The sequence below is a fragment of the Rhamphochromis sp. 'chilingali' genome (assembly GCF_963969265.1).
Source record: "Rhamphochromis sp. 'chilingali' genome assembly, chromosome: 21".
In the NCBI taxonomy this organism is placed as follows: domain Eukaryota; kingdom Metazoa; phylum Chordata; class Actinopteri; order Cichliformes; family Cichlidae; genus Rhamphochromis; species Rhamphochromis sp. 'chilingali'.
Genome location: NC_137949.1, coordinates 14,318,944 through 14,343,383, shown reverse-complemented (window position 1 = coordinate 14,343,383; position 24,440 = coordinate 14,318,944). Strand labels below are relative to the sequence as shown.

Below are 24,440 nucleotides of genomic sequence, written 5' to 3'. Positions count from 1 at the left end.
GGCCATTTTTAATTGGCCCACAAGTAATTTTATAAATAGAATAGAATATGGCCGCACATCAACTTTTGCTTGAGTGTATTGCACTTCTTAGTTTTAACATCATGGGGAGCTGCTGTTGATCAAGGCAGTTGCTCCACCTAAAAGGACAATCACAGAAGAAATGTACCCCAAGTTACTAAACAGAACCAAAGAAGCGAAAGGTAGAAAGTGAATGCAGAGAATTTCAGACACGGTGGGAGAGTGAATATTTCTTCAAAGAATTCAAGGGGAAGTGTGTCTGTTTGATCTGCACTGAAACTGTGGCAGTTATGAAAGACTATAATGTACGACCTCATTATGAAACCAAACATCAGGCCTATGCATCCTACACTGGTGCTGAGCGAGAGCAGAAATTAAAGCAAATGGTAGCTCTCCTGCGGGGCCAGCAACAGTATTTTTTTCGTGCTCAAATTGTCCAGGAAAAGGCTCCAATAGCCAGCTATGAGGTCGCCCAACTCATCGCAAGACATGGCAAGCCTGTCTCAGATGGAGACCTCATAAAACACGGCCTCGTTAAAGTCACTGAAATAATGTGCCCGGAAAAAGTGCAGGACTTCAACAACGTCAGCATGTCCAGAGATACAGTTGTGCGACGCACTGAAGACTTGTCAGCCAACATTAAACTGCAACTGTCTGATGAAGCTGTGCTTATGGAAAGCTGTGATGAAGGCAGTTTTGTCTTTAATTATATTCAACAATATAACATATTCGATCACTTTTAAGTGATTTTTCTAACTTTAATACACTAAAGTTAAGGTTATATACCTAATTTCTAGTAGGTGGCCCAGCCCCTCCTATATTTTTATGTATGTGACCCGCAGTGAAAAAAGTTTGGACACCCTTGCTTTAAGTGGTCTGGGCATTGGTGCATTTTGTTATGCATTAGATGCTGGTATAAGCCATGAAAGGTGCAGGCTTGTAGCCACAGAAGACCATGTAAGCTATTAATTTGATTGACAAAATGAAAAACAGAAGCTGAAAGGTATTTCCAGCAACAACAAGTATAACCTACAAGCTTTAATTCTCTTAAAGTCTGTGAGCATGCAAATACTAGCGCTGGATGTTGTTGCATTTAGCTTAAATTTTGTTTCGATTGACCCAGATCCTTCTTTAATAGGTGGGTGCATTTCCTGCAAGTGCTTAGTTGCATTAATGAGTGAAATTAACAGGGAAGTGGGAGCTTTTTTCCAACATGCTTTTCCAAGTCAAAAAAGAACACACAAAACACAACAAATCTTTTTTGATTCGATCTGACATCATTATTAACGTGAATAACCACAAATAAGTTGCATTTATTGTCATTTAGTGTGTATGGCTCATGTCTCGTGCCGAGCTAAAGAAAACACAGGGTCCACATATTAACTGCTCTGGAGCTCTCAATCATGTCACATGAGCTCCCAGTGGCAATATCTACGAGCACTTTAACCCTTTCCACCCTGGTGATTCCTGTACAAGGTTATGTTATTGACCCGCTGCCACTTTTAGAAAGTTTCCAAGCATGGCCCATCAGTAAATATTAAAGTGGATACAATGCTTTGCTTTATTTCTGTTGCATCCCATTCGGTAGGGTTGCAGCTGAATTGCAGTTTGGAAGAGGCTAAAATAAAACCTTTAAAAAAGAAAAATCCTTCTCGTTTAGTGTTTAGGACAAAAATTCTCACACGTTTTTTATCCACAGAGTTCAAGGTTATTATTTTGAATTACATTCTGAAGACATGTCTTGCTGGATTTTGGGGCTGTTACTTTAGTTGGAAACTTCAAAAGTAGGGTAGAATCTGCTGGGCTATATTCTCTTTAATGTGCTGAAAAAACAGAAAATTAAATGTGATCATTTCTGTGTCAATAATCTGATGCAATGTGGCTACAAAGCTACAGAACAACTCTGAAGTCAACCTCTCTTTTTTGTCATCCTCGAGTCAGCTTGAAAACTTTAAATGATTAAAAACGTGAATTCATCCAGATCAAAGAAAAAATGCTTGCTTGTTCTTACCTGGTGGCTGTCTGAGGTGGTGCAGGTCATCGACTAATCTGGAAGGTTGGTGGTTTGATGTCTGGCTGCTCCAAATATTGGGCAAGATATTAAACCCAAGTCGCTCACTGATGCATCCATCAGAGTGTGAATGTGTATGAAAGTTAGATAAAAGCACTTTAATAGAAAGGAAAAAAACATAGAAAAAGTGCTTGTATGAATGGGGGAACGAGGCGAGTTGTATAAAGTGGATTTACGATAACTAACACATGTAACAGCAACAAATTCACTGAAAGGATTTCATTATAATATCTGATGTTGATCTTACACCATAAGGGAAACTTTTAAAACTGGGGTACATCATAAGATACTTCAGTTACAGTGGGGCAAAAAAGTATTTAGTCAGCCACCGATTGTGCAAGTTCCCCCACTTAAAATGATGACAGAGGTCAGTAATTTGCACCAGAGGTACACTTCAACTGTGAGAGACAGAATGTGAAAAAAAATCCATGAATCCACATGGTAGGATTTGTAAAGAATTTATTCGTAAATCAGGGTGGAAAATAAGTATTTGGTCACCTCAAACATGGAAAATCTCTGGCTCTCACAGACCTGTAACGTCTTCTGTAAGAAGCTTTTCTGTCCCCCACTCGTTACCTGTATGAATGGCACCTGTTTGAACTCACCATCTGTATAAAATACACCTGTCCACAGCCTCAAACAGTCAGACTCCAAACTCCGCCATGGCCAAGACCAAAGAGCTTTCGAAGGACACCAGGAAAAGTATTGTAGACCTGCACCAGACTGGGAAGAGTGAATCTACAATAGGCAAGCAGCTTGGTGTGAAAAAATCAACTGTGGGAGCAATCATCAGAAAATGGAAGACATACAAGACCATCATGCTATGGGGCTGTTTTTCTGCCAAGGGGACAGGACGACTGATCCGTGTTAAGGACAGAATGAATGGGGCCATGTATTGTGAGCCAAAACCTCCTTCCATCAGTGAGAACTTTGAAGATGAAACTAGGCTGGGTCTTCCAACATGACAATGATCCAAAACACACCGCCCGGGCAACAAAGGAGTGGCTCCGTAAGAAGCATTTGAAAGTCCTGGAGTGGCCTAGCCAGTCTCCAGACCTCAACCCCATAGAAAATCAGTGACGGGAGTTGAAAGTCCGTGTTGCTCGGCGACAGCCCCAAAACATCACTGCTCTCGAGAAGATCTGCATGGAGGAATGGGCCAGAATACCAGCTACTGTGTGTGCAAACCTGGTAAAGACCTATAGTAAACGTTTGACCTCTGTTATTGCCAACAAAGGTTATGTTACAAAGTATTGAGTTGTATTTTTGTTATTGACCAAATACTTATTTTCCACCCTGATTTACGAATAAATTCTTTACAAATCCTACCATGTGGATTCATGGATTTTTTTTTCACATTCTGTCTCTCACAGTTGAAGTGTACCTCTGGTGCAAATTACTGACCTCTGTCATCATTTTAAGTGGGGGAACTTGCACAATCGGTGGCTGACTAAATACTTGTTTGCCCCACTGTATGTCACAGGCTGGGTCTCCGACCCAGCACTCTGAGTTTTCTTTGTATTTGTCTCATTTTGTTATGTGATCAGTTTTGTGTTATTTCCTATTTTCCTTTAGTTTAGGCAGTTATTGTTCTTGGTTTTCTATGTTTTGGGGTTCTGTAATTATTCATCACGTATTAGGTCTGTTAAGTTGTGTTGTCATGTTTTAGTATTTCCTGTTTTATTCTGGCAATGTCATGTGTTCTTTGTTTATTGTATTTAGCTTTCCTCTCCTGGTCCTGTCATTAGGTTTATGTCTGTCAGCTGTTTTCCCCCATGTGTCGCCACTTCCCCTGATCACCTCATGTCTGTATTTAAGCCTTTTGTTTTCTCCATGCCATTGTCGGTTCGTCTGTTTACATCACCGCAGTCATGGTTATAGTTTCCGTCTGTTTAATCTCACCTCAGTCATAGTTATAGTTTTTTGGTCTTAGTACCTTTAGTGTTTTGTTTCTTAGTGTCTTGCCAGTTTAGTGTTTTTGGTCTCTTGGTTTATTTCCTGCCGGCATCGCAATAAAGCTTCACCTTCTGTTAAAACCTTACTACTCCTCATCGTCATCTGCTTTTGGGTCCTGTTTCCACACACACACCGGCGCACCCCGTCGTGACAGAACGAACCGAACAGTATGGACCCAGCGGATGCTGCTCTCACCGAGTGTCTGGAGGAGACTGCTCGGATCCAAGTGATCCTCGACCGCATCCTTACAGCGCCCGATTTAAAGAGCAAGCAGGTAATGATTAGCGTTGCTGAAGCTATCATGGAGAGGGATCCCCGCCTTCTCCAGCTCCCGGACTCACCTGCCATACTTGATGCCTTTACAAAGATAAAGGAGATGCTGCAGGCCCAGGGATTGTCGAGTCAGGAAAAGGCTTCCAGCACCCACCAGTCACAACAACCCCACAATCAGTCATCTCCATTGCTGCCTCCGGAACCTGAGTGTGTTTGTGTCGGTTCGCTGAGATTCGCCGCAGCGTCACCACCTCTCAGCTCACCAGTTTCCACGCCCTCATCACAGTTTCGCCATACTCCTGTCACAGTTCAGCGCGAGGAAGCGCCGGACACCATAGACTTGGACGACGACGAGCGCCAGTCTATATTCTGCGCTCTCTTGGAGGAGGAGCTCCGGTGGAAGCCGTGGCTCATTCCGGAGCACGAGCACTCTTTCCGGGGAACTCGACTGGCTCTCGGGGGACCTCGGAGTTACCAGGGACTTCCACCTATTTCACCGCCGTCTTCCACTCCTAAGAAAAAGCGGCGTGCGCGCCGCCGACGCTCCATTACACAAACACAAGTGAGTGACTATATCTTGGCACCTCATGTTTTTTCTCCGGAGGTTATGGAAACTGACACTACTTTTCCGGTTAATGAGCCCGGCTATACAGAGACTGTTTGCCCTGGAAAAGCTAGCCATCAGGCTCAGCTAAGCTGCTGTGGGACTGCTATCCAGGCCGGTTTGGAGACGGAGGTACAGCTGGTGCAGCCAATTTCAGTGTCAGTCGGAGGGCCCGGGGAGCCCGTCCGGCCTCATGTTTCGTTTGCTGGAGGTTCAGGAGAACCCAGCCAGCTTCATGTTTCGTCTGCTGGAGGTTCAGGAGAACCCAGCCAGCCTCATGTTTCGTCTGCTGGAGGTTCAGGAGAACCCAGCCAGCCTCATGTTTCGTCTGCTGAAGGTTCAGGAGAACCCAGCCAGCCTCATGTTTCGTCTGCTGGAGGTTCAGAAGACTCCAGCCAGCTTCATGCTTCGTCTGCTGGAGGTTCAGAAGACTCCAGCCAGCTTCATGCTTCGTTTGCTGGAGGTTCAGGAGAATCCAGCCAGCTACGTGCTTCGTCTGCTGGAGTTTCAGAAGAATCCAGCCAGCTTCGTGCTTCGTCTGCTGGAGGTTCAGTTGAACCCAGCCGGCTTCAAGTTTCGTCTGCTGGAGGGCCCGAGGTGCCCGTCCAGCCTCATGCCACGTCTGCTGGGGGTTCAGGAGAACCCCTCCAGCCTCATGCCACGTCTGCTGGCGGGCCCGAGGAGCTCGTCCAGCCACCTTCTGCTTCTGCTACGCCTGTTCCAGCTTCAGCCTGTGCTTCGCCTGGCCCAGCTTCAGCCTGTGCTTCTGCTTCGCCTGGTCCAGCTTCAGCCTGTGCTTCTGCTTCGCCTGGTCCAGCTTCAGCCTGTGCTTCTGCTTCGCCTGGTCCAGCTTCTGCTTCGTCTGCTGCGGCTCCGGCCTGTGCTTCGTCTGCTGCGGCTCCGGCCTGTGCTTCGTCTGCTGCGGCTCCGGCCTGTGCTTCGTCTGCTGCGGCTCCGGCCTGTGCTTCGTCTGCTGCGGCTCCGCCTGGTCCGGCCTCAGCCTCTGCGGCTCCGCCTGGTCCGGCCTCAGCCTCTGCGGCTCCGCCTGGTCCGGCCTCAGCCTCTGCGGCTCCGCCTGGTCCGGCCTCAGCCTCTGCAGCTCCGCCTGGTCCGGCCTCCGAGTGTTCAGCTTCGTCTGCTCCTGCACGTCCTGTCCGGCCTGCACGTCCTGTCCGGCCTGCTCGTCCTGCACGTCCTGTCCGGCCTGCTCGTCCTGCACGTCCGGTCCGGCCTGCTCGTCCTGTCCGGCCTGCTCGTCCTGCACGTTCTGTCCGGCCGATGACTGGACGTCATTGCCGTCATGGACAGCCCTCTGAACTACGCCGCCGTCATGGACGGCCCCCTGAACTGCTACGCCACCAGTGCCTCCCGCCCGGCCGGCCTCCTGACCTGCTCGGTCGCCGTCGCTGCCTCCCGCCCGGTCGGCCTCCTGACCTGCTCGGTCGCCGTCGCTGCCTCCCGCCCGGTCGGCCTCCTGATCTGCTCCGTCGCCGTCGCTGCCTCCCGCCCGGTCGGCCTCCTGATCTGCTCCGTCGCCACCGGTGCCTTCTACCTGGCCGGCCTCCTGAACTGTTTTCTGGGCTCTTGGACCGTTGGCCTCCGGGTCGGCCCCCTGAGCTCATGGATTTTGGTCTGCTGGACCGTTGGCCTCCTGGTCGGCCTCCTGAACTTTTGAACTGTCTTTTGTTTTGTTGTCGGCCTCCGGGGCGGCCACCTGAACCGCTTCGCCATTCGCTCCTGTTCTGCCGGGTTCATGGTCGCCCTCCTGAAGTCGGGTCTCGGACTTTTTGTGCCATTGTTGTGTTTGCTCTGTGTGTTTTCGTTTCTTTGTTTTTTGTGGCCTTGTTTCTGGCCCTCCGTCCTGGGCCCCCGCCGCCCGCCCTTGGTGGGTTGTTGTGGTTTTGTTTTCTGGGTGTTTTCGGGCGTCTGGAATCCGCCCTTGAGGGGGGGGCTCTGTCACAGGCTGGGTCTCCGACCCAGCACTCTGAGTTTTCTTTGTATTTGTCTCATTTTGTTATGTGATCAGTTTTGTGTTATTTCCTATTTTCCTTTAGTTTAGGCAGTTATTGTTCTTGGTTTTCTATGTTTTGGGGTTCTGTAATTATTCATCACGTATTAGGTCTGTTAAGTTGTGTTGTCATGTTTTAGTATTTCCTGTTTTATTCTGGCAATGTCATGTGTTCTTTGTTTATTGTATTTAGCTTTCCTCTCCTGGTCCTGTCATTAGGTTTATGTCTGTCAGCTGTTTTCCCCCATGTGTCGCCACTTCCCCTGATCACCTCATGTCTGTATTTAAGCCTTTTGTTTTCTCCATGCCATTGTCGGTTCGTCTGTTTACATCACCGCAGTCATGGTTATAGTTTCCGTCTGTTTAATCTCACCTCAGTCATAGTTATAGTTTTTTGGTCTTAGTACCTTTAGTGTTTTGTTTCTTAGTGTCTTGCCAGTTTAGTGTTTTTGGTCTCTTGGTTTATTTCCTGCCGGCATCGCAATAAAGCTTCACCTTCTGTTAAAACCTTACTACTCCTCATCGTCATCTGCTTTTGGGTCCTGTTTCCACACACACACCGGCGCACCCCGTCGTGACACTGTATAATAACTCAGGGATATTCCAAATGAACGAAAACATTCAGGAAAGGCCTGTGATATAACATCTTGCACTTACTTTTTTGAAGAACTATGAGGTGAGTTATAAGCCACAGATAACTAAAATGCGAGACTCATTATCTGCAAATGATACAAAATCAACAGCTTTATTGTAATGTCATAGATTAGCTTGAGCTTTGCATGTTATTTTCCCTAATAGGTGATTGAGATGCACCTGAACTAATGCTTAATGTTCTTAAATGTAGTCCCTGCGGTAATCTAATTTTCTATATCACTTTAATATCTGGAGGTTGTAAGCTTCAGTGTATTTTTTCCTGTCAGGAAGAATACTTCGCAGTAAACAAATGTCACTCTCACCAACAAGAGCCCAGTCCTCTCAGACTGTGGGAGGACCCTTAAACGCATGAAGGGTTTTCCTAACACTGACATAAATAATCTATTTCAACACAACAAGTGCTGTAGTAAACTACCTTACACTCCTCAGTAAAGAGCCCTGCAAAACCACTGGATGACACTTTAGGATTGTCAGAGTAGTTTCCTACTTCTGATGCTACATCCACGTCACGTGGTAAAGATTGTTGCTACGAGCTCTCGACTTACAACAGTCACTCAGAGATGAATACCAGCGGAACAGGTGCTGTTTTATTTAATGAGTCACTTTAAATAATCGCAGGTAGTTTTTAACTTTCATCTTTTGTGCATCACTTTTGCAAATTTAGCCAGGTTTTGTGGTAAGTCACTGGAGAAATAGACTAGGCGCTTAGTTCCTACTTTACGTGCAAGCTTCAAATGATGGGCAGTCTAAGGTCTGATTTAGATTTCTGCGGGGAAACTTTGTTGAACCTTTGTTTGACCCTATGACATAACCTATACAAGCGGTTGAAATTGTTGTCAGCATGTATGCTTGTGCTAATTGCTATTATTATTATATTGCGTATTAATAACTGTGTGGTCGTGGTAAAGCGTTGGGGGAGTTGAATTAGTTTGTTGAGAATAGAATTTGCTAAAGTGTCATTTAAATGGTTTACCATAAAGTGCATGATCACATTTGTATCACTCGCTTATTGGATGTGTGAAAAGCTCATCAGGAGGAAAAAAAACACTCAAAAAGTCTTCAATGGTGGCTTCTCCGCAGCTTCAAAGAAGTTTGAATGTGCGAATACTTCCAAGCCACCACTCTTAACTGCCAAGTTGTGCCTCTGGTTATCCCTGTGAGATTTGAATGCAGCCCGAGATCAGTTTCAGCATATGGAGCGTGTGGAGAATCCATTTGAGCTGTCCGGGGAAGCCGGTTGTTCATCAGTGAGCAAGCCAGGGGTGAAACTGGCTTTATGGGAGACCTTCGGGGGAACAGGGTGGATGGATTTCAAAGAAGTGGATAAAGCAGCACACACATGTGTGAAACAGAATCGTATTTTACACATCGCTGCAAACAGAGCTTAATTTGTCTTCCTTACCCATAATCCCTTTGGTTAATTCACCATTCCATTTGATCCCAGTGGTCCTACATGTCACCTCAAGCTACATCAGGTTGCGAGTGAAGAAGAGTTTGTGTGAAAATTAAGTTCAGTGCTGGTGAAATGCTCACTTTTATATGTGTGTGACATATAACCTTATCCCTCCTGTGTAGCGGATGGCTTTACGGTTTGCATATCGCATACAAAGCGTGACAGAACAACGTCCTCTTCATCTATCCTGCCTCGTCTCCTCTCTCTAAATGAAATTCGTCCCTCTCCCCCTTTTTCTTTCACACCTCAGCACTCATTTTAATTAGCTGGCTCTCTGATCGCTCTTTTTTTCCTCCTCACTCTCTCTGATAATTCTCCCCGTTTCCTTTCCATTTCTCTGTCTCACTCGTTCATTCTCATTACAGTCATTTCTCAGAGTAATTAATGAGGTGATATCTGCTTTCGTGTCAGAAAGGTCAAGAGCTGTCTCTCGCTCGCTCTCTTGCTCTTTCTGTAGCACCAGAGCATATGAGTCATCCAGTGATCTATTTAGCTGCTGCTCCATCTTTCTGGTCTTCTTTCGCTGCACTCAAACAGAGAGGAAAAGAAAAACTGGACTTGTACGACCTCTGACATCGTAGCAAATTTCATGTCAGTGATTTCACACAGATGTAAGAAGTACAGAGAGAGGACCTCACAACTAGACTACAGATTGGTGAATGGTTTTGTAATCAGTCCTGGGTAGTGTGTTAATATTACACGACTCTATATAATTTATTAAACTCTGGTCTTAACATACAGGTGCCATTTACAGTAGTTTGAAAATCTAAAAGTAGCAAATAGTAGGATACAAAAAATACTTTTGATCTCCAGGTAGGTTATGTAGTGGCCAGTGCTCCAAAGCCCAGGAGCCTGACACTCACCCCAACATTAAATGGCCATGGAAGGATTACTGAACTGAACATGGACACAGACCCAGGCATGCAAAGGGTCAAGAAGACCTGGCTCAGATTTGTCTTTTCCAGTCAAAAGACAAGAGAGGAAGGGATGCAGAACAACCTAAGTAACACACATAAGAAAAACAAAGGAAAAAGCAATAAAATATCCTCAAAGTGATGTGATAAGATAAGATAAGAGCTGCAAAACAACCATGAAGAGGCTAAGTATGACAACAAAATGATAACAATGGAATAAAAAACAGTGATACACAAAAACAAAGCCACCACAGAGAGACTGGAAGTGGTAGGATCTTGTAATTCTTCTCCAGGAAAAATACATCTGACAAAAACAAAATGTGGTTCCAGTTTGGAATAAACAAGAGAACTATGAGGTTAGCATGAGCAGTGTTGGTTGTACTAACAGTCTATGTCTGGGAAGTGCAGTGCAGGAACACCACAGTGATGAATTCACACCACAGATGGAGGCAAAATTGAACAAAAAAGCATTTTGATTTTAACACCTTCACTGTGTGCTTGTTAGTGATGGGAATGACATCCAAGGACTGATGAGACGTGTTGCTTTCTACAAGACATTCGGTTGCGCGGCTCCTTTATTACACAGGGACTCGGGTAATGGTATGAACACCAGCTACGCAAGTTGGTTAGATGAACCGGCCGTACCATGTGCTTTCTTTGCAAATACTCTGGCTTAAAATTCATTTTTTTGTTGAAATGGCTCCAAATGCTGCTGCTGTTTCATTCTGCACTCATGTCCTTTCCACTAACTGGCTGCTTCTCTGCAAAGACACTGATTGGAACAAATCAGTCTTCAAAGTAATGACATATTATGGGCAATTCTCTCAAAGCAGACCAAACTAAGACGTTATTGTTGAGGTTGAGGTTTATGTTTTTACCCTTCTTGGATTCTCAGAGTGTAAAAATCTGTTTTGTGGGATATTTTTCCCTTTTTGGTTTGGATTTGATTTATAAAGCAGTAGCAGGCCATGAATAAAACAGTTTACCTATACATATGCCATGGTGTGTTATTTATAATAGGTTATCTTATGAGAGAGTGAGCATTCCCAGTTGTAACTTTAAAACATCTTAACAAACCTATTATGGAACACACAGCATACAAGTTGTTTCTATTGTTTTGCTGCATTTGTGTTCAAATAAAAAGTGTGAGAAAAGTTCACAGAGACAAATCCTCAACTTCTGTTTCACCCTCATTATGTCTGTGTTGTGTTCTTCTGTGAATGCGTAGATGTTTGCGTGTGCATGCTTGTTTGTACTGTGATCTGTTTAATGGTGATTCTCCCATGTCCTTCAAACCTGAAATCAAGGTTGCCATTAATGAGGATTTTCTCTCTCTCCCTGACCACCCTGCACTCTCGCACTAACACTCTAATTAACTACAAGCACTGCGGCTTGTTAATGATGACTGAGTATGTGTGCCTTTTCACTCATGTTCATGCACAATAACACTGCTGAGCAATAAATGAGACTAATAAAACCCTCTTCTTGTTTGGTGGTCATAGTCATGTTTGGTTATAAAGTTGTTGTTTTTTTCTGATCACCATGACTGATCACTTTATTCTTTAACGTGCACAAAAAATCCACCACAGATGATTTTTAGAGGCCCAGCCACCTGTCTCCGTACTGCACTCATCATCATATCTACACTTGACTTTTAATATACATCTTTGCATTCAGTTATTTGAGTTGATATCAAAGGATGTGCAGTTGGTGATAGATAATGTATTATTACAGAGAAGCTTGAGGAAGTACATCCTTCTCCTTTTAAAAAGACTTTTGAATGGGGAAGCATGTTTTATCTCAGTTTCTTTGTCACGTTCCATTTGTTTTTAACATTTTACTTTTGCCATAAGTTTTTCCTTCTTTCCTACTAAATATCAAACAGATCCAAATGGCCTCCAGATGGCAGTAACAAGTGTATGTGACTGCAAACCAGGAGTTTGGGGCCAATTGATGGGACCAGTTCACTTAGTTATATGCATCTCATTTCAAATGTCATTAACATCTCTTTTTCTCTCTCTTGGTCTGTCTTGTTTCCATTTATTTTAGGTGTTGTTTCCAGGTACGGGGGGTAACCATGGAAAGGCTGGTACTGTGTGTAATGCTGGCCGTCGCTATGGCTGTGCGGGCACAGATATGCCCAAAACGCTGCGTATGTCAAATACTGTCACCCAACCTGGCAACCCTCTGTGCCAAGAAAGGTCTACTATTTGTCCCACCCAACATTGACAGACATACAGTGGAGCTACGACTGGCTGACAATTTTGTCACAAGGTGATCGTCACATCAATAATAACGATACTCATGAGACTAAACCATTTACATTAAAACCCTTCGATAGCTGTTGTTGAAACTCTATTGGTAGAACGTCTGCATTACTGCAGTACATGATGTTATATGAGTTGCCACTCTCGCTAGACTGTATTTTATAAGTGTAATGTGGGTCACTAGTATGGCAGTTACCTCATTTTAACGATATTTTATTTTTGTCTCATCTTTGCCCAAAGTGTGAAAAGAAAAGATTTTGCAAACATGACACGTTTGGTGGACCTGACATTATCCAGAAACACCATCTCCTACATCACACCTCATGCCTTTGCTGATCTGGAAAACCTCAGAGCCCTGCACCTCAACAGGTATGAACTAAAAATAATGTCTTACAATATGAAATCTTATTTATACGTTTTCTCTGAAGTTTTATTTCTCTTCAATTTCCCACAGCAACCGACTGACGAGGATAGGCAATGATACATTCAGTGGGATGTCCAAGCTTCATCACCTGATTCTGAACAACAACCAACTGGTCATGATTCACCAGGGAGCATTCAATGACCTGCTGGCACTAGAAGAATTGGATCTTAGTTACAATAACCTCGACACTATTCCATGGGAGGCCATCCAGGTTAGAACCTCTTTAACATGCAACACTACTTTGAAGCTTGTTTGGCTGGAGGGCATTGGAAAAAAAAAGCATCCCGAGGCAAAGTCCTTAAAAAATGTGGGTGCATTTATTTTAGACTTAAATGAGCTTTGGGACTAAGCAGAGGTCATTATGTTGACAGTTCAATAACTGTATATGCAGTTTCACTGATAGCCAAGATGTGTTAGATCTGGGGTCGGCAACCTGTGGCTCCGGAGTCACATGCGGCTCTTTAGTCCTTATAGTGCGGCTCCGCGTGGTTTGGGAAAATAAAATAGAAGTATTTAGCTGAAGTATATTTTATTTATGTTAGTTCTTTTTTAACTTGTAGTTCTAAATTGGAAGATTATTGTGATATTGAAATATAAAAATAAAATTATATTCTATTATTTTTTCATCGCTCAAAATAAGCGTCACACTCGCGGAAGCCGGTATACCCGCCGATACACCGTGCATTTATTGAGACTTTCAACCCCAGGTAGGCCAATTATGGATCTTCGGATCCACATTATGTCAGCAGCTGTTCTCCACCGTGAACAATGTTAAAGACAAACACCGCTCACCCCTCACAGATGACAGCTTACAGTCCTGCGTAAAGATGAAAGTGACTTCATACAGCCCCGATTTGCAGACGCTGTGCGCAGAGGTTCAGGACCAGAAATTCCATTGTAAACACATCACAGCAGACCCGACGATGTTTGCATGAACATGCTTTTCAGCATCTCTTTATTGACCACTTTTCACACACGGTTGCTGTACGCATACAGCCGGCTGTAGCTTTGCAGCTCACAGCCTGACACACACCAACACAACAGCATAGATAGCACAGACGTAAAGGCGGCAAGGTGTGATTGCGTTCGCCTCCCCTGCAGCGGCGCTGCAGACCACGTCCCGCCACACACCAGGTAAAATACATACTAGGCAGAATTTTGCAAATATCTATTTTTCATTTTTTAGCAGCATAGTGCTTTTTTTCAAATTATTTTTTAAAAGTCAGGTCAAGGCTCCAAAAGCCCAAAGGCGATATAAGGGCGGCGGCTCACAACAGTTTTTGTTTGCTGCATGGATCATTTTAGTTCAGCTGGGTGTCTTTCCTTTTGTTTTATTTCTTTAAGAGTTCAAAATGTGTTAATTACATAAATAAAATGTAACTTTCTCTGTAGCACTTCATGGATTTCATAAGCAACACATACATGAAGGTAAAAAACAATATATACAGTGTTATCTTCATTTTTCAATTCAATTCAATTCAATAAAACTTTATTGATCCTGAAGGTTGACCCCGAAGGATATTGGGTGCATTGGGTACATTTTAGATGTCAAAAAGTATTTGCGGCTCCCAGTGTTTTCTTTTGCGTGGAAATCGGGTCCAAATGACTCTTTGGGTGTTAAAGGTTGCTGACCCCTGTGTTAGTAGGTAATGTCAGTACTGTAATGCTTGGTAACTAAGTATAGTCAACTTTAAAACTTTAAAAGAGGTTTTTTTCACCACACATTTTGTTTCCTTGCTCTGTTCCCCTTATCATTATCGAATGTGTGAAAAATTAACCACATTGAAAGAAACAATAATAAATGTCTCTTTTATTCTGTTATTTATCCAGCGAATGACAAGCCTCCACACGCTGAGTTTAGACCACAACATGTTGGAATACATTCCAGAGGGAACCTTTTCCCTTTTACAGAAACTAAACCGGCTGGATGTCACCTCTAATAAACTCCAAAAGCTACCACCTGACCCACTTTTTCAACGAGCACAGGTATTCTTAGAATTTTCTTTCCCACCACATTCAATCAAAAACATTAAACACAGCCTACCACACAATACCACCGTATTTAGGCAATTAAGTCCTTGGGGAATTCACGCAAAATAAAATAAAAACAGGTTGTAAATCAGCAGGCTAAAGCTGTTTATCTATTTTTCAGTGCAATTATTAAATCAATTTATTTTACTGTAATGTAAAAAAGCTGCAAATCAAATGCAATCAAAGTAGGTGTGACCACCTCTAAAAACTGTTAGTATGTGCATTTTGCTGGGCTCGAGCACACTGAATATCTCAGCAAAAGATCAGACCATGCAATGCTCAGACAAACTGCAAAAATCCAGCAGCTGCATCTCAGACTCTGCAGCCCTTATTTAGCATGTTAAATGTTAAAATTGCAGTAGTACAAATACAAGGAAAGTGAAAAGTATGGTTTGTTTGGAAGATTTGAAAGAAGGAAACCTTTCTTATCTAAAAAGAAGAGTCCAGAGTAGAAGTATTGATGGCCATAAAGCACAGTGCCACATTTGGTGATCACCAGTCACAGCCTATCTGCACAGACACCCCATACCAACTGTCATGCATAGAATCGAGAGCCCATTATTTGGACTTGTTTTGCAGCCTCAGGTCCTGGGCACCTTGCAATCATTGAGTTGACCATGCTCCTTTGTATACCAAAGTATTCTAGAGTCAAATGTAAGGACAAGTCTCCAGCTCTCTTAATTCTCATTATTAAGTAGTTTATGTTTATGATGGAGCAAGGAACCACACATTCAACTGACCAAACTCGACCGAACGTAGTGGAATTGTCTATAAAAATGTTGCTGTTCTAATTATTACATTTTTTTAATGCACTCCCAGGTTCTAGCAATGTCAGGGATGCACCTCTCTTCTTTTGCACTGTCATTCGGTGGCAACCCTCTCCACTGCAACTGTGAGTTACTTTGGCTGCGAAGGCTGAGCAGGGAGGATGACCTGGAGACGTGTGCCACACCCCAGCACCTGTCTGGCCGATACTTTTGGTCCATCCCTGAAGAGGAGTTTCTCTGCGAGCCTCCACTCATCACCAGATACTCTCACGAGATGAGGGTCCTTGAAGGCCAGAGAGTTGCTCTCAGGTATCAGTTCTTGCTAGAATTGCATCTAAACATAATATGGTGGTTATGAAATCAATAATAATCAGGGAGTAAAGTTTTTATTATGTGGTGCAGTTTTGCCATCATCCTGTAACCACCTGACTTGCACAAACATGCAAGAATATGAAAAGCCTCACTGCTTACTGACACATAAAACATCAGCGACAGACACAAATATTACCAAAGACTTTACAGGACAAAACTAAATCAAGACAACAACAGCTTTTCTATTCAATTCGATTCAGTTATATTTATATAATATAGCGCCAAATCACAACAACAGTCGCTTCAAGGCGCTTTATATTGTACAGTAGATCGTACAATAATAGATTCAGAGAAAACCCAGCAATCATATGGGAAGGAAATACTCTCTACTAACAATCTTGTGCAATACAAATTTATTTCATGAAATTGAAAAAGTGGAGAAAGTGTATGGTTAGGTAATTAGGTGTTGACAACACATTTTTATACCCAGCACTTACTTTATCATAGTAATATTGTTACTCAAAAGAGTGACCATTATTTGTTGCTTTTAAAAAATGGGGGAATTATTTTACACACTTTTCACCACTCAAGTTTTCCTCTGCAACATCTGAGGTGCGCTGTCACATAATTACCAATTAACTTTAAAAACCTTTGGTAGAAAATGTCAACAAATGAACACAAATCTTTAGTAATTAAATTTGAAGAAATGCACACACAGTGCAATTTGCATATCTTTACCCTTTAAAAAGTCTGGGGTTAGGGTTGAAACAGCTTAAATGTATGTGTTTGTGTCACTTTCATTTCTCGCTTTTTCACTTCAAATGAACTTCACATCCCAGGAGCCCTTTTTAGTTCATTTCTAACATTAACAACCATGTGTGGAGAATGTGTAGTGTGACTCCAGCTAAAAATGTGATTTTTGTTAGCTCTTATTCTATAACTTTTGAAGCACTTCACAGTAATTGTAATTATCTGCAGAAAAGGGGAAAGCTAAATTACCCTGACAAACATGCTCCTCACTTTGATTGTTTCTAATTTGAATCCTTCAAATTGAGTCTGCTTTGTTGCGAAACCATTTTTTGTTTGATGAAATAGAATATTATGAACATTGTTTTTTTCTGACTCTTCTTTTTTGGTTTATAGCATGTGAGACATGAATTAAGCTATAGAATTTGACTGGTTGATACCATTTCTGGCTGTTTATTTGGATCTCTGTCTCAAAAGAGCTATGAACTATGACACAAAAAAAATTAATAACTACTTTTTTAGTATCTTAACTTACTAATTTTACACCAAGACAAGGAATTTTTAAATGTCAGCATTGAGTTATAATAATTTTATTGACCCAGAAACCTTTTAATATAGAAGTAATACTACTACAACCTAATACTACTCCATTATTAGCTAACCAACTGTAGTACAAAGGCTATCATTTGTACTCTAATTCAAATGTGCTCTGTCAACATAGTAGATAAGTTTCAGCCTCTTACTTTTCACCCAAGTCTCAGAGGAAAAGTAGCAGGATTCCAGAAACCATTAAGCATTAAGATTTGCTTCTACTGTACTGTTGTCCCTGTGCTGTCTTGTTTCAAGTTTCAATTCACTGGTTTTCTGTCTTTTAAGGTGTAAGGCAAGAGGTGACCCAGAGCCAGCCATTCACTGGATCTCTCCTGAGGGTAAACTGGTCTCTAATTCCTCCAGAACACTTGTCTACGCTAACGGGACTCTGGACATTGTCATCAGTAAGGTGCAAGACACTGGCTCGTTCACCTGTATCTCCTCCAACCCCGCCGGCGAGGCTCACCAAACAGTGGATTTGGTTATTATCAAACTCCCGCACATTTCCAACAACACAAACAACATCCAGGAGTCTGACACGCGATCGTCGGACATTTCCACGTCAACCCGAGGCGGCGCCAACGGGAGCAACGTGACTGGTGATGTGAAGAGTGGTGTGGATAAGAGGGTGGTGACAGCTGAGGCCACGTCATCAACTGCACTGATCAAGTTCAACTTCCAGAGGAATATACCAGGAATTCGGATGTTCCAGATACAGTATAACGGAAGCCAGGATGACTCACTGGTTTACAGGTAATCTTGACAGCATCACTGCATAACATTCATTACACAGAGTGAGAAATTGAATATGATGTGGCCTACTGAGAGAATGAGCCAAGCTTGAGCAGCATAGATCAAATTACATCAGAATAGATCTAACTTTAATAATCCTCTTGGAAAATGTTTTCACTCGAAATACAAGTGGAACAGCTGGAGAGAAGTGAGAATGTAAGGCATCTGGGCACTGGCATACCTACAAGGCTGATATATTGGCACTGCAAGGTGACTATAAGGGAGTTATTAGGCCACTCCAAGTGGGCTACTGGGGCACTACGAAGAAAGAATGCTGGCCGTGAAAGGGATACATGTGGGAGTTGTAAGGTCACTATGAAGTCTCTGCATGAGCTTGAAGGTAAGTGAGATTTATGCACATGGGCAAACCGAGGCCATGACCATGGAAATTCTAGGTTAAAATACCCTAAAAAACAAACAAAAAATGTGTATTTGCCAATTCTGTTTGATCATGAAAATGATTATGTATTCACTGGGATTTTTTTTTTTCAACCTACACACTTCCTTGTCTGAAATTTGCATAATTAATCCTAAAGTGGAAGACAATAAGCTTGTTTTTTATCAGAGCATATGCACAGATAATCCGTCTTTATTTACTCCCTTACAGGACAGACAAAAAGTTCATATCGGGGCAAGTTAGACTAACAAGGATATGAGACGAGGATGGAAAGCAAAGAAACATGAGTGTTTGACAATCTCGCAAACTAACACAAAACAGTCCAGCCTGCTGACTCAAACAGGATGGCCTTGACGGCGAGGGCTCTGCTGGCCTTTCTTGACTTTTGTTGTTTGCACAGGATTACACAGATTAGATCAGTCTCACAGGGAATGATTGTTATTTGAGCCAAATATTTACTCCAGTAAATTAGGGGGGGAATTAGCAAACACCTCAAGCTTCCATAGGGAAATCTCTTTCCTATCGCTACTAATCCCTACACGTACATCAATATGCATAATGGTCAACGGGAACACCGGGAATGACCAATTGGGTCATCATGACCGTGACCTTGGTTTCCAGGAAAGTCTTCTTTCTTCATAATTCTTTGTCGCTAAACCCCGTTTAGAAAGTGTAACATACAGAGACGGGACAAGTAGGGTTTATAGCTGTCCGTCTTTTTAAGATAACATTACAGCTGTTCTGTTGCTCTCGCTTAGATTCACAGCACAGAGTCTGTGCATTTAGACTTTCACCTTGAGACTTCAAAATACTACATTAAGTACTACAAACAAGCAGCTTTCTGTGGGGCCACAGAGGGGGAGTTATTAGACAGCCTATCACGACCCACGCTGATCATTCCTCTCTTCGTTAGATCGCTTATTCTTTCGTCCTGTCCTTTCATATTCCCCACTTCCCCTTACTCTCCCTTTTTTCAGTAGGAAGTTTTTGGTGTGTCTGTGTTATTTTGCAGTTCCCTTGTCTTTAGGTAACGGATTGATTTCCATTCAACACCTCTGCTTGCACAAAGCAGCAGCCAATTGATTCTGCTTTTTCATTACCTGCACATCAAAGACAGAGAGGAGGGACAGAGTGGTAAAAAGAGAATAGTAAAAGAGGGAGAAAAGAGAAGGATGAATGGAACACGAAGGGAGATGGCAGGAAAAAAATTGTGAATGTAGGCAGGAAAGAGAATGATAGACACAGGTAACATGGCCCCACTGTCACTGTCAGGTGGGGCTCTTACTTTTCAGGTTCAATGCCACAATAGACATTTCTGTGCTTTACTCCCCAGTGAGTCGAATGCAGTGAGTGACGGTTTAAATCTTCACAAGTGTACCCTTTCATTTATGTTAACCATATGACCCTGCTAGTTGCTGCAAAACTGAAAAGTAAGAGTTATAATACTTGATTCTGTATCGATTTGTGCAGGGAAACCTAAACCCACTACTTCTTCCTGAGGGAGATTGGGGTCAGCTGCAGAACAGAACCCCTGGAGCTCACAGGGATTTGGTGCCTTGCTCAAGGACACTTGAGAGACCGGCAGATGTTCACTGATACAGTACTGCTGTTTTAACACCAGTCCTGCTGCTTAAGGATTGTATTTCTATTGCGGAGTCCGGTCTAGTCCATAGTAAACCTCTCTTCAGAGAAGCAATCTCACTGGCATTCTAGTTTTTATTAACATGAGTAATTTCTTTGTCTTTAATGTTAGAGAGACAGCCCAGCAAACTGCATGGCTTTAAGAGAGAAAAAATAAAGATGAATAGTAGAGCAGGGCGATATGGCCAAAAATATTTATCACGATATATATTTGAAAATTTGCGATAGGGATATAACCGACAATATAATTGATGCGAGACAAAATACAACTCCACAACATTACTAGCGCAAAAAGACAACCTTCCATTTATTTTCACTTAAACAAGAAGCTGGTTTTTATGTACATTAAAGCTTTATAAAAATGTAACAGTGCAAATGCAAATTCCTTGCTGAAAGTTTAACCAAAAGGCATTTCCAGTAGAAATGGGCTGACATATCCTGAGCATAACCATGTATAATATCCACTGAAGTTAAAAAGAGGTGCTTTGCAACATTAAACTGCAGTGTGCAGTACGCATTTTTCGGACCATAAGGTGCACGGGATTATAAAGCACATTAAGCGAAACAAAGCAGTCAGATAAATCAAACTTTATTAAACTCATTCTTCTTGCTTCCTCCACTTCTGTACCATTGATTCATTAATGTTGAATTCTCTGGCAGCTGCTCTATTCCCATGTTGTTGCAGTATATTAATGACTAACCTCGTATTGTGGATGGATTATCTCAGTTGTTCTCCTGACTGAAGTTTGGTCCGTTTACAGCATCCTGCCATGCGATTGCATTTGTCTCTAACCATGAAGAACCTTCACGTTAACTTTTATAAGTGGAAAAGTGTTAGTGTTCGTCCTCCAGCTTCACTGTTTATGTTATGCTAACATAGCTGTGTCGCTAGCGATCACGTAGCACATCATTATATACCAGCTAGCCCAACTTCAGTAACCCTACAAACGTCACTGCTGTTTAGTTTCCTGTCTTCATTTATGTTGGAAGTGATAGCAGAGCTGTACGTTTGATTTTTTTCAGAAATCTCTCCGTCAGAACATGCTATATCATGCTTAGGTAACTAGCGAAACTAGCGAGCTAACTTCCGCTAGCTTCCTGCTAACTTCTAACTCCGTTAAATGTAATAACTTTTGTTTTCATGGATGCCTGGAAGTTAAACTTTATAGTTACACCTGGTAAAGCAGCAATGCTGATCGTTTTATTAAAAATGAAAGAATTTAGACAATTTTTAACTCTAAGTGATGCTGCAGTGTTGTTTGACCTGAAGCATACGGAGTTTATAGGACCCAGATTACTCCCAGATTTAAGAGCATCTTAGTCCGACAAATATGACAATAACAACGGCTGCTTGCATGTTCTGCAAAAAAATGTGCTTTGTTGTGTATCTGACGGACAAACACCAAACCAGTTCCACATCACTGAAGTTGCACCATTTTTACAAACCAATTCTGGTTCATCTGTTTCACTCAACAATCGGCCATGTGCGTATGAAAACAAAGGCACTGCGCATGCGCGTTTTACTCCCATTCTATCGCGATATTTCATTTTCCTATCGTTGCCTAACATTATACCGGTATTACCGTGAACGGTATAATATGGCCCAGCCCTAATGAATAGCCACACGTTTGTCTGATTATAGACAGTATGTCTCTTTTTTTTCATATGGGGACGTAGATTAGAATCTGGAACATGCATCTCTCAAACTGTCGTCTTCCAGCTTGGCCTGACAGTGCTTAAATGATGGAATTCTGAGACTTGACTACCACTAGACAGTATATTCAGGGTACTTGCTATGAATGTCATGGAGTATGATGTTTTCAGAAAGCATGCTCTGGAAAGAAAATAAATGAAAGTCAGTAGAAGTAAACAGAATACATGTGTGTGAATGAGACAGGTGGAAAGATGCTGGAAAGAGTAGAGGTAGTCAAGGTAGCTGAGTTTAAATACCTAGAGACAACCATCCAAAGCAACGGACGGTGCACAAGAGAGATAGCATGGAGTGGGTGAAGATGAGTGGTGACAGAAAGACAGGAGCAAGAGTGAAAGGAACAGTTTATAATGTATCATTTGGAGACAAAGTTACAGAGGTAAAGCTGAGAATCGTTTAGACATATGTGGAGGAGGGATGGTAAATATATAGGACCAAGGATGGTGAACATGCAGCTTACAGGCAGGAGGAAAAGAGAAGAGGGTTGGTGTGAAGAATGTTGATTCTGGGAATAGGGTGAGATGGAGGGAGGTAATCCACTGTGGTGACCTCTAAAGGGAATAATGAAGAAAAGGAAGTGCACCATGATTAGTTTTATTTAGGGTGGGTAGCATTATGGTGAGTGGTTAGCAGTGTTTCTAAAGTTGTGTCCTGCTGGGGATTTGTGTGTAGGCCCCTTCTGTGCTTGTGTTCAAACACATGCATGTTAGCTTATTTGTTTAAGGATATTTTCTATAAAACATATTCACCTACATTATTGTCTAAATGTTGTCCTCAAGGTATCTCTTCACAGGAAGGTACATCGCTTTGTTGGAGATGAGTAAGAAAATAATCTGGATTTATTCCATAGCCATTTTAGTTACATTGAATATTGGGAATCCCAAAAATGGCAGTTGGACTGCAACAAAATATAATTTGACATTATATGTCAATCTAAAAAACATTTGATTAATGACCTATTGTCCTGATTAATGGACAAAGAACTGCAAAGAATTAACTGCAAAGAAAAAATACATATCAGTTTCCTTTAACTCAAAGAAATCTTGCAAATCTTTGCATATTAAAATATTAAACAAGATAACATTTTGGTTTGTCTTTAAAATATGACTAAATTATCGGTCGAAGATCTGACAATTCTTGTTCTACAGAACATTTGAAGTCTCGAGTTGTGATTATTAATCACTTCTCAGTCCATTTGGACCAGTGTCCAATGAAATAAAGCTGATCAAATTCTGATCCTTTCTGTACTATTTTATCTGCCTGAGCTGCTTTCCACAATTAAAGGCCTGCTCTATTTCGCGGGGTATAGATTGCTGTTAAATTGGATTCTTCACATATAACTTACATTCAGGCAGAAGTATCTTGGATGTTTTTTTGCTGGCGCTCACTGTCACTTTTACTAAGTAACATGATAAATGGTGCCAACAACAAGCAAGGTCAGCTTTGCTAATTAATGTTAATTATTGTTTAGGTGGTGACAGAAGCGTCACTGTGAACTCATGCTGCAGAATTTCTAGTCTAGTACTCATCAAAATTTTGATTAAGTAGTTAGCGGCAAGTTAAGGTGTGTCATGTTAATTAGGTATTTACAGTGTGTCTGATATTTAATCAGCATGTATGTAAATAGAATCACATCATACCCGATACTGGCAAATATCTTATATCACAGAATTAAGATTAAAGCATAAACCAAGATATTCCTACTGGCTATGACCCCAGTTTGTAGTGATTTTTTCCAAAGCTTTATCAATGCCAAATTGTCCTCCATAAACTTCATTGTTCATCAACCACAGTGACCAAAAATAAATTTGGTACATTTTTTCAGGGAACTTTTAAGAGAGCTGTTTTGTCTGAAAGCAAAATGAATCAACCTTATTTTACAAGGTACTCAAGGTCTTAATCGAGCGTACCAAGAGCGCCACACCATTTAATTCAAGCCACTTTATAATGCAGAACCAACTGTGGATTCAGTAAAAAATATTTGTAGTTAAATTGTTTAGCAGCTGTTAAGTTTCATCATCATCTCTTGTCATGGTCTCTATAACTCTAAACTTGGATTTGTATAAATAACTGCCAGAGGAAGTAAATTGAGTCAACAACACAGCTCATTTCCAAATTTCAGCCTGATATTTCAGGGTCATATCAAGTAAAGAGTGGTATTGAGTAAATAATGTGATGACCTTTTACTCATGACTAGAGCAGAAGCAGCACATGTAGTCCCTGGCCTTAACACCTCACTGGTTTCATCGTGGAGGTCAGAGCCACGTCGATGATGATGCTGAAGCTCACAGTGAGCGTCGATACAGGCGACTGCAAAATGGCCACAAAGTGTAACACATTCTTATCACAGTGAAGAACCAATTTCTGTATTTAATTAAAGGTTTGGATGAATACAATCTATTATTGGATCAGAGAAAAAAATCAATTTGCAAATTATAAGATGAATAGGTGTCTTGTTTAGTCAATGAGCAGCATTTTATAATGGTGATGGTAAAAGGCCTCTTAAAGACGTGTGCGCTGAACATAGAAAGAAATGTTGATGAATGCTGTTTTCCAGTGAAGTGGAGCAAAAGCAAAAATAAAGATAATGAATTTTGCATTAAAGGTCTTCCCGATTTTAAAACGTTAGACTCGATCACAGCAGTCTTGTGTAAAACCTAACTGAACCTGATGTGCATACATGATGTTTGAAACTTTATGAAAAAAAAACATTTTCAAAAAATTCCAGAGACACTTGAACATAGTCACATCCATTAATTAAAAAACAGTTTAGAACAACAACTTAGATCGTTTGAAACGACGTGCACAG

General features: G+C 41.9%; 1 protein-coding gene across 5 annotated transcripts in view; it reads left to right on the top strand.

Moving 5' to 3' along the window:
* The window catches only part of lrfn5a (leucine rich repeat and fibronectin type III domain containing 5a), a gene marked incomplete at its 3' end in the record, with an annotated part of 141,783 nt that overhangs the window by 102,695 nt on the left and 14,648 nt on the right, over positions 1-24,440 (top strand). For 4 of the 5 annotated variants that reach the window (XM_080871197.1, XM_080871195.1, XM_080871198.1 and 1 more), the window contains 6 exons: positions 12,001-12,225; positions 12,459-12,587; positions 12,673-12,853; positions 14,473-14,628; positions 15,493-15,749; positions 17,376-17,843. In XM_080871197.1, the coding sequence (XP_080727323.1) occupies positions 12,029-12,225; positions 12,459-12,587; positions 12,673-12,853; positions 14,473-14,628; positions 15,493-15,749; positions 17,376-17,843 (1,388 nt within the window). In that variant the 5' untranslated portion in view covers positions 12,001-12,028. Of the gene's footprint in view, positions 1-12,000; positions 12,226-12,458; positions 12,588-12,672; positions 12,854-14,472; positions 14,629-15,492; positions 15,750-17,375; positions 17,848-24,440 lie in introns of those variants that run through there. The other variant, XM_080871199.1, reaches the window with a different exon arrangement.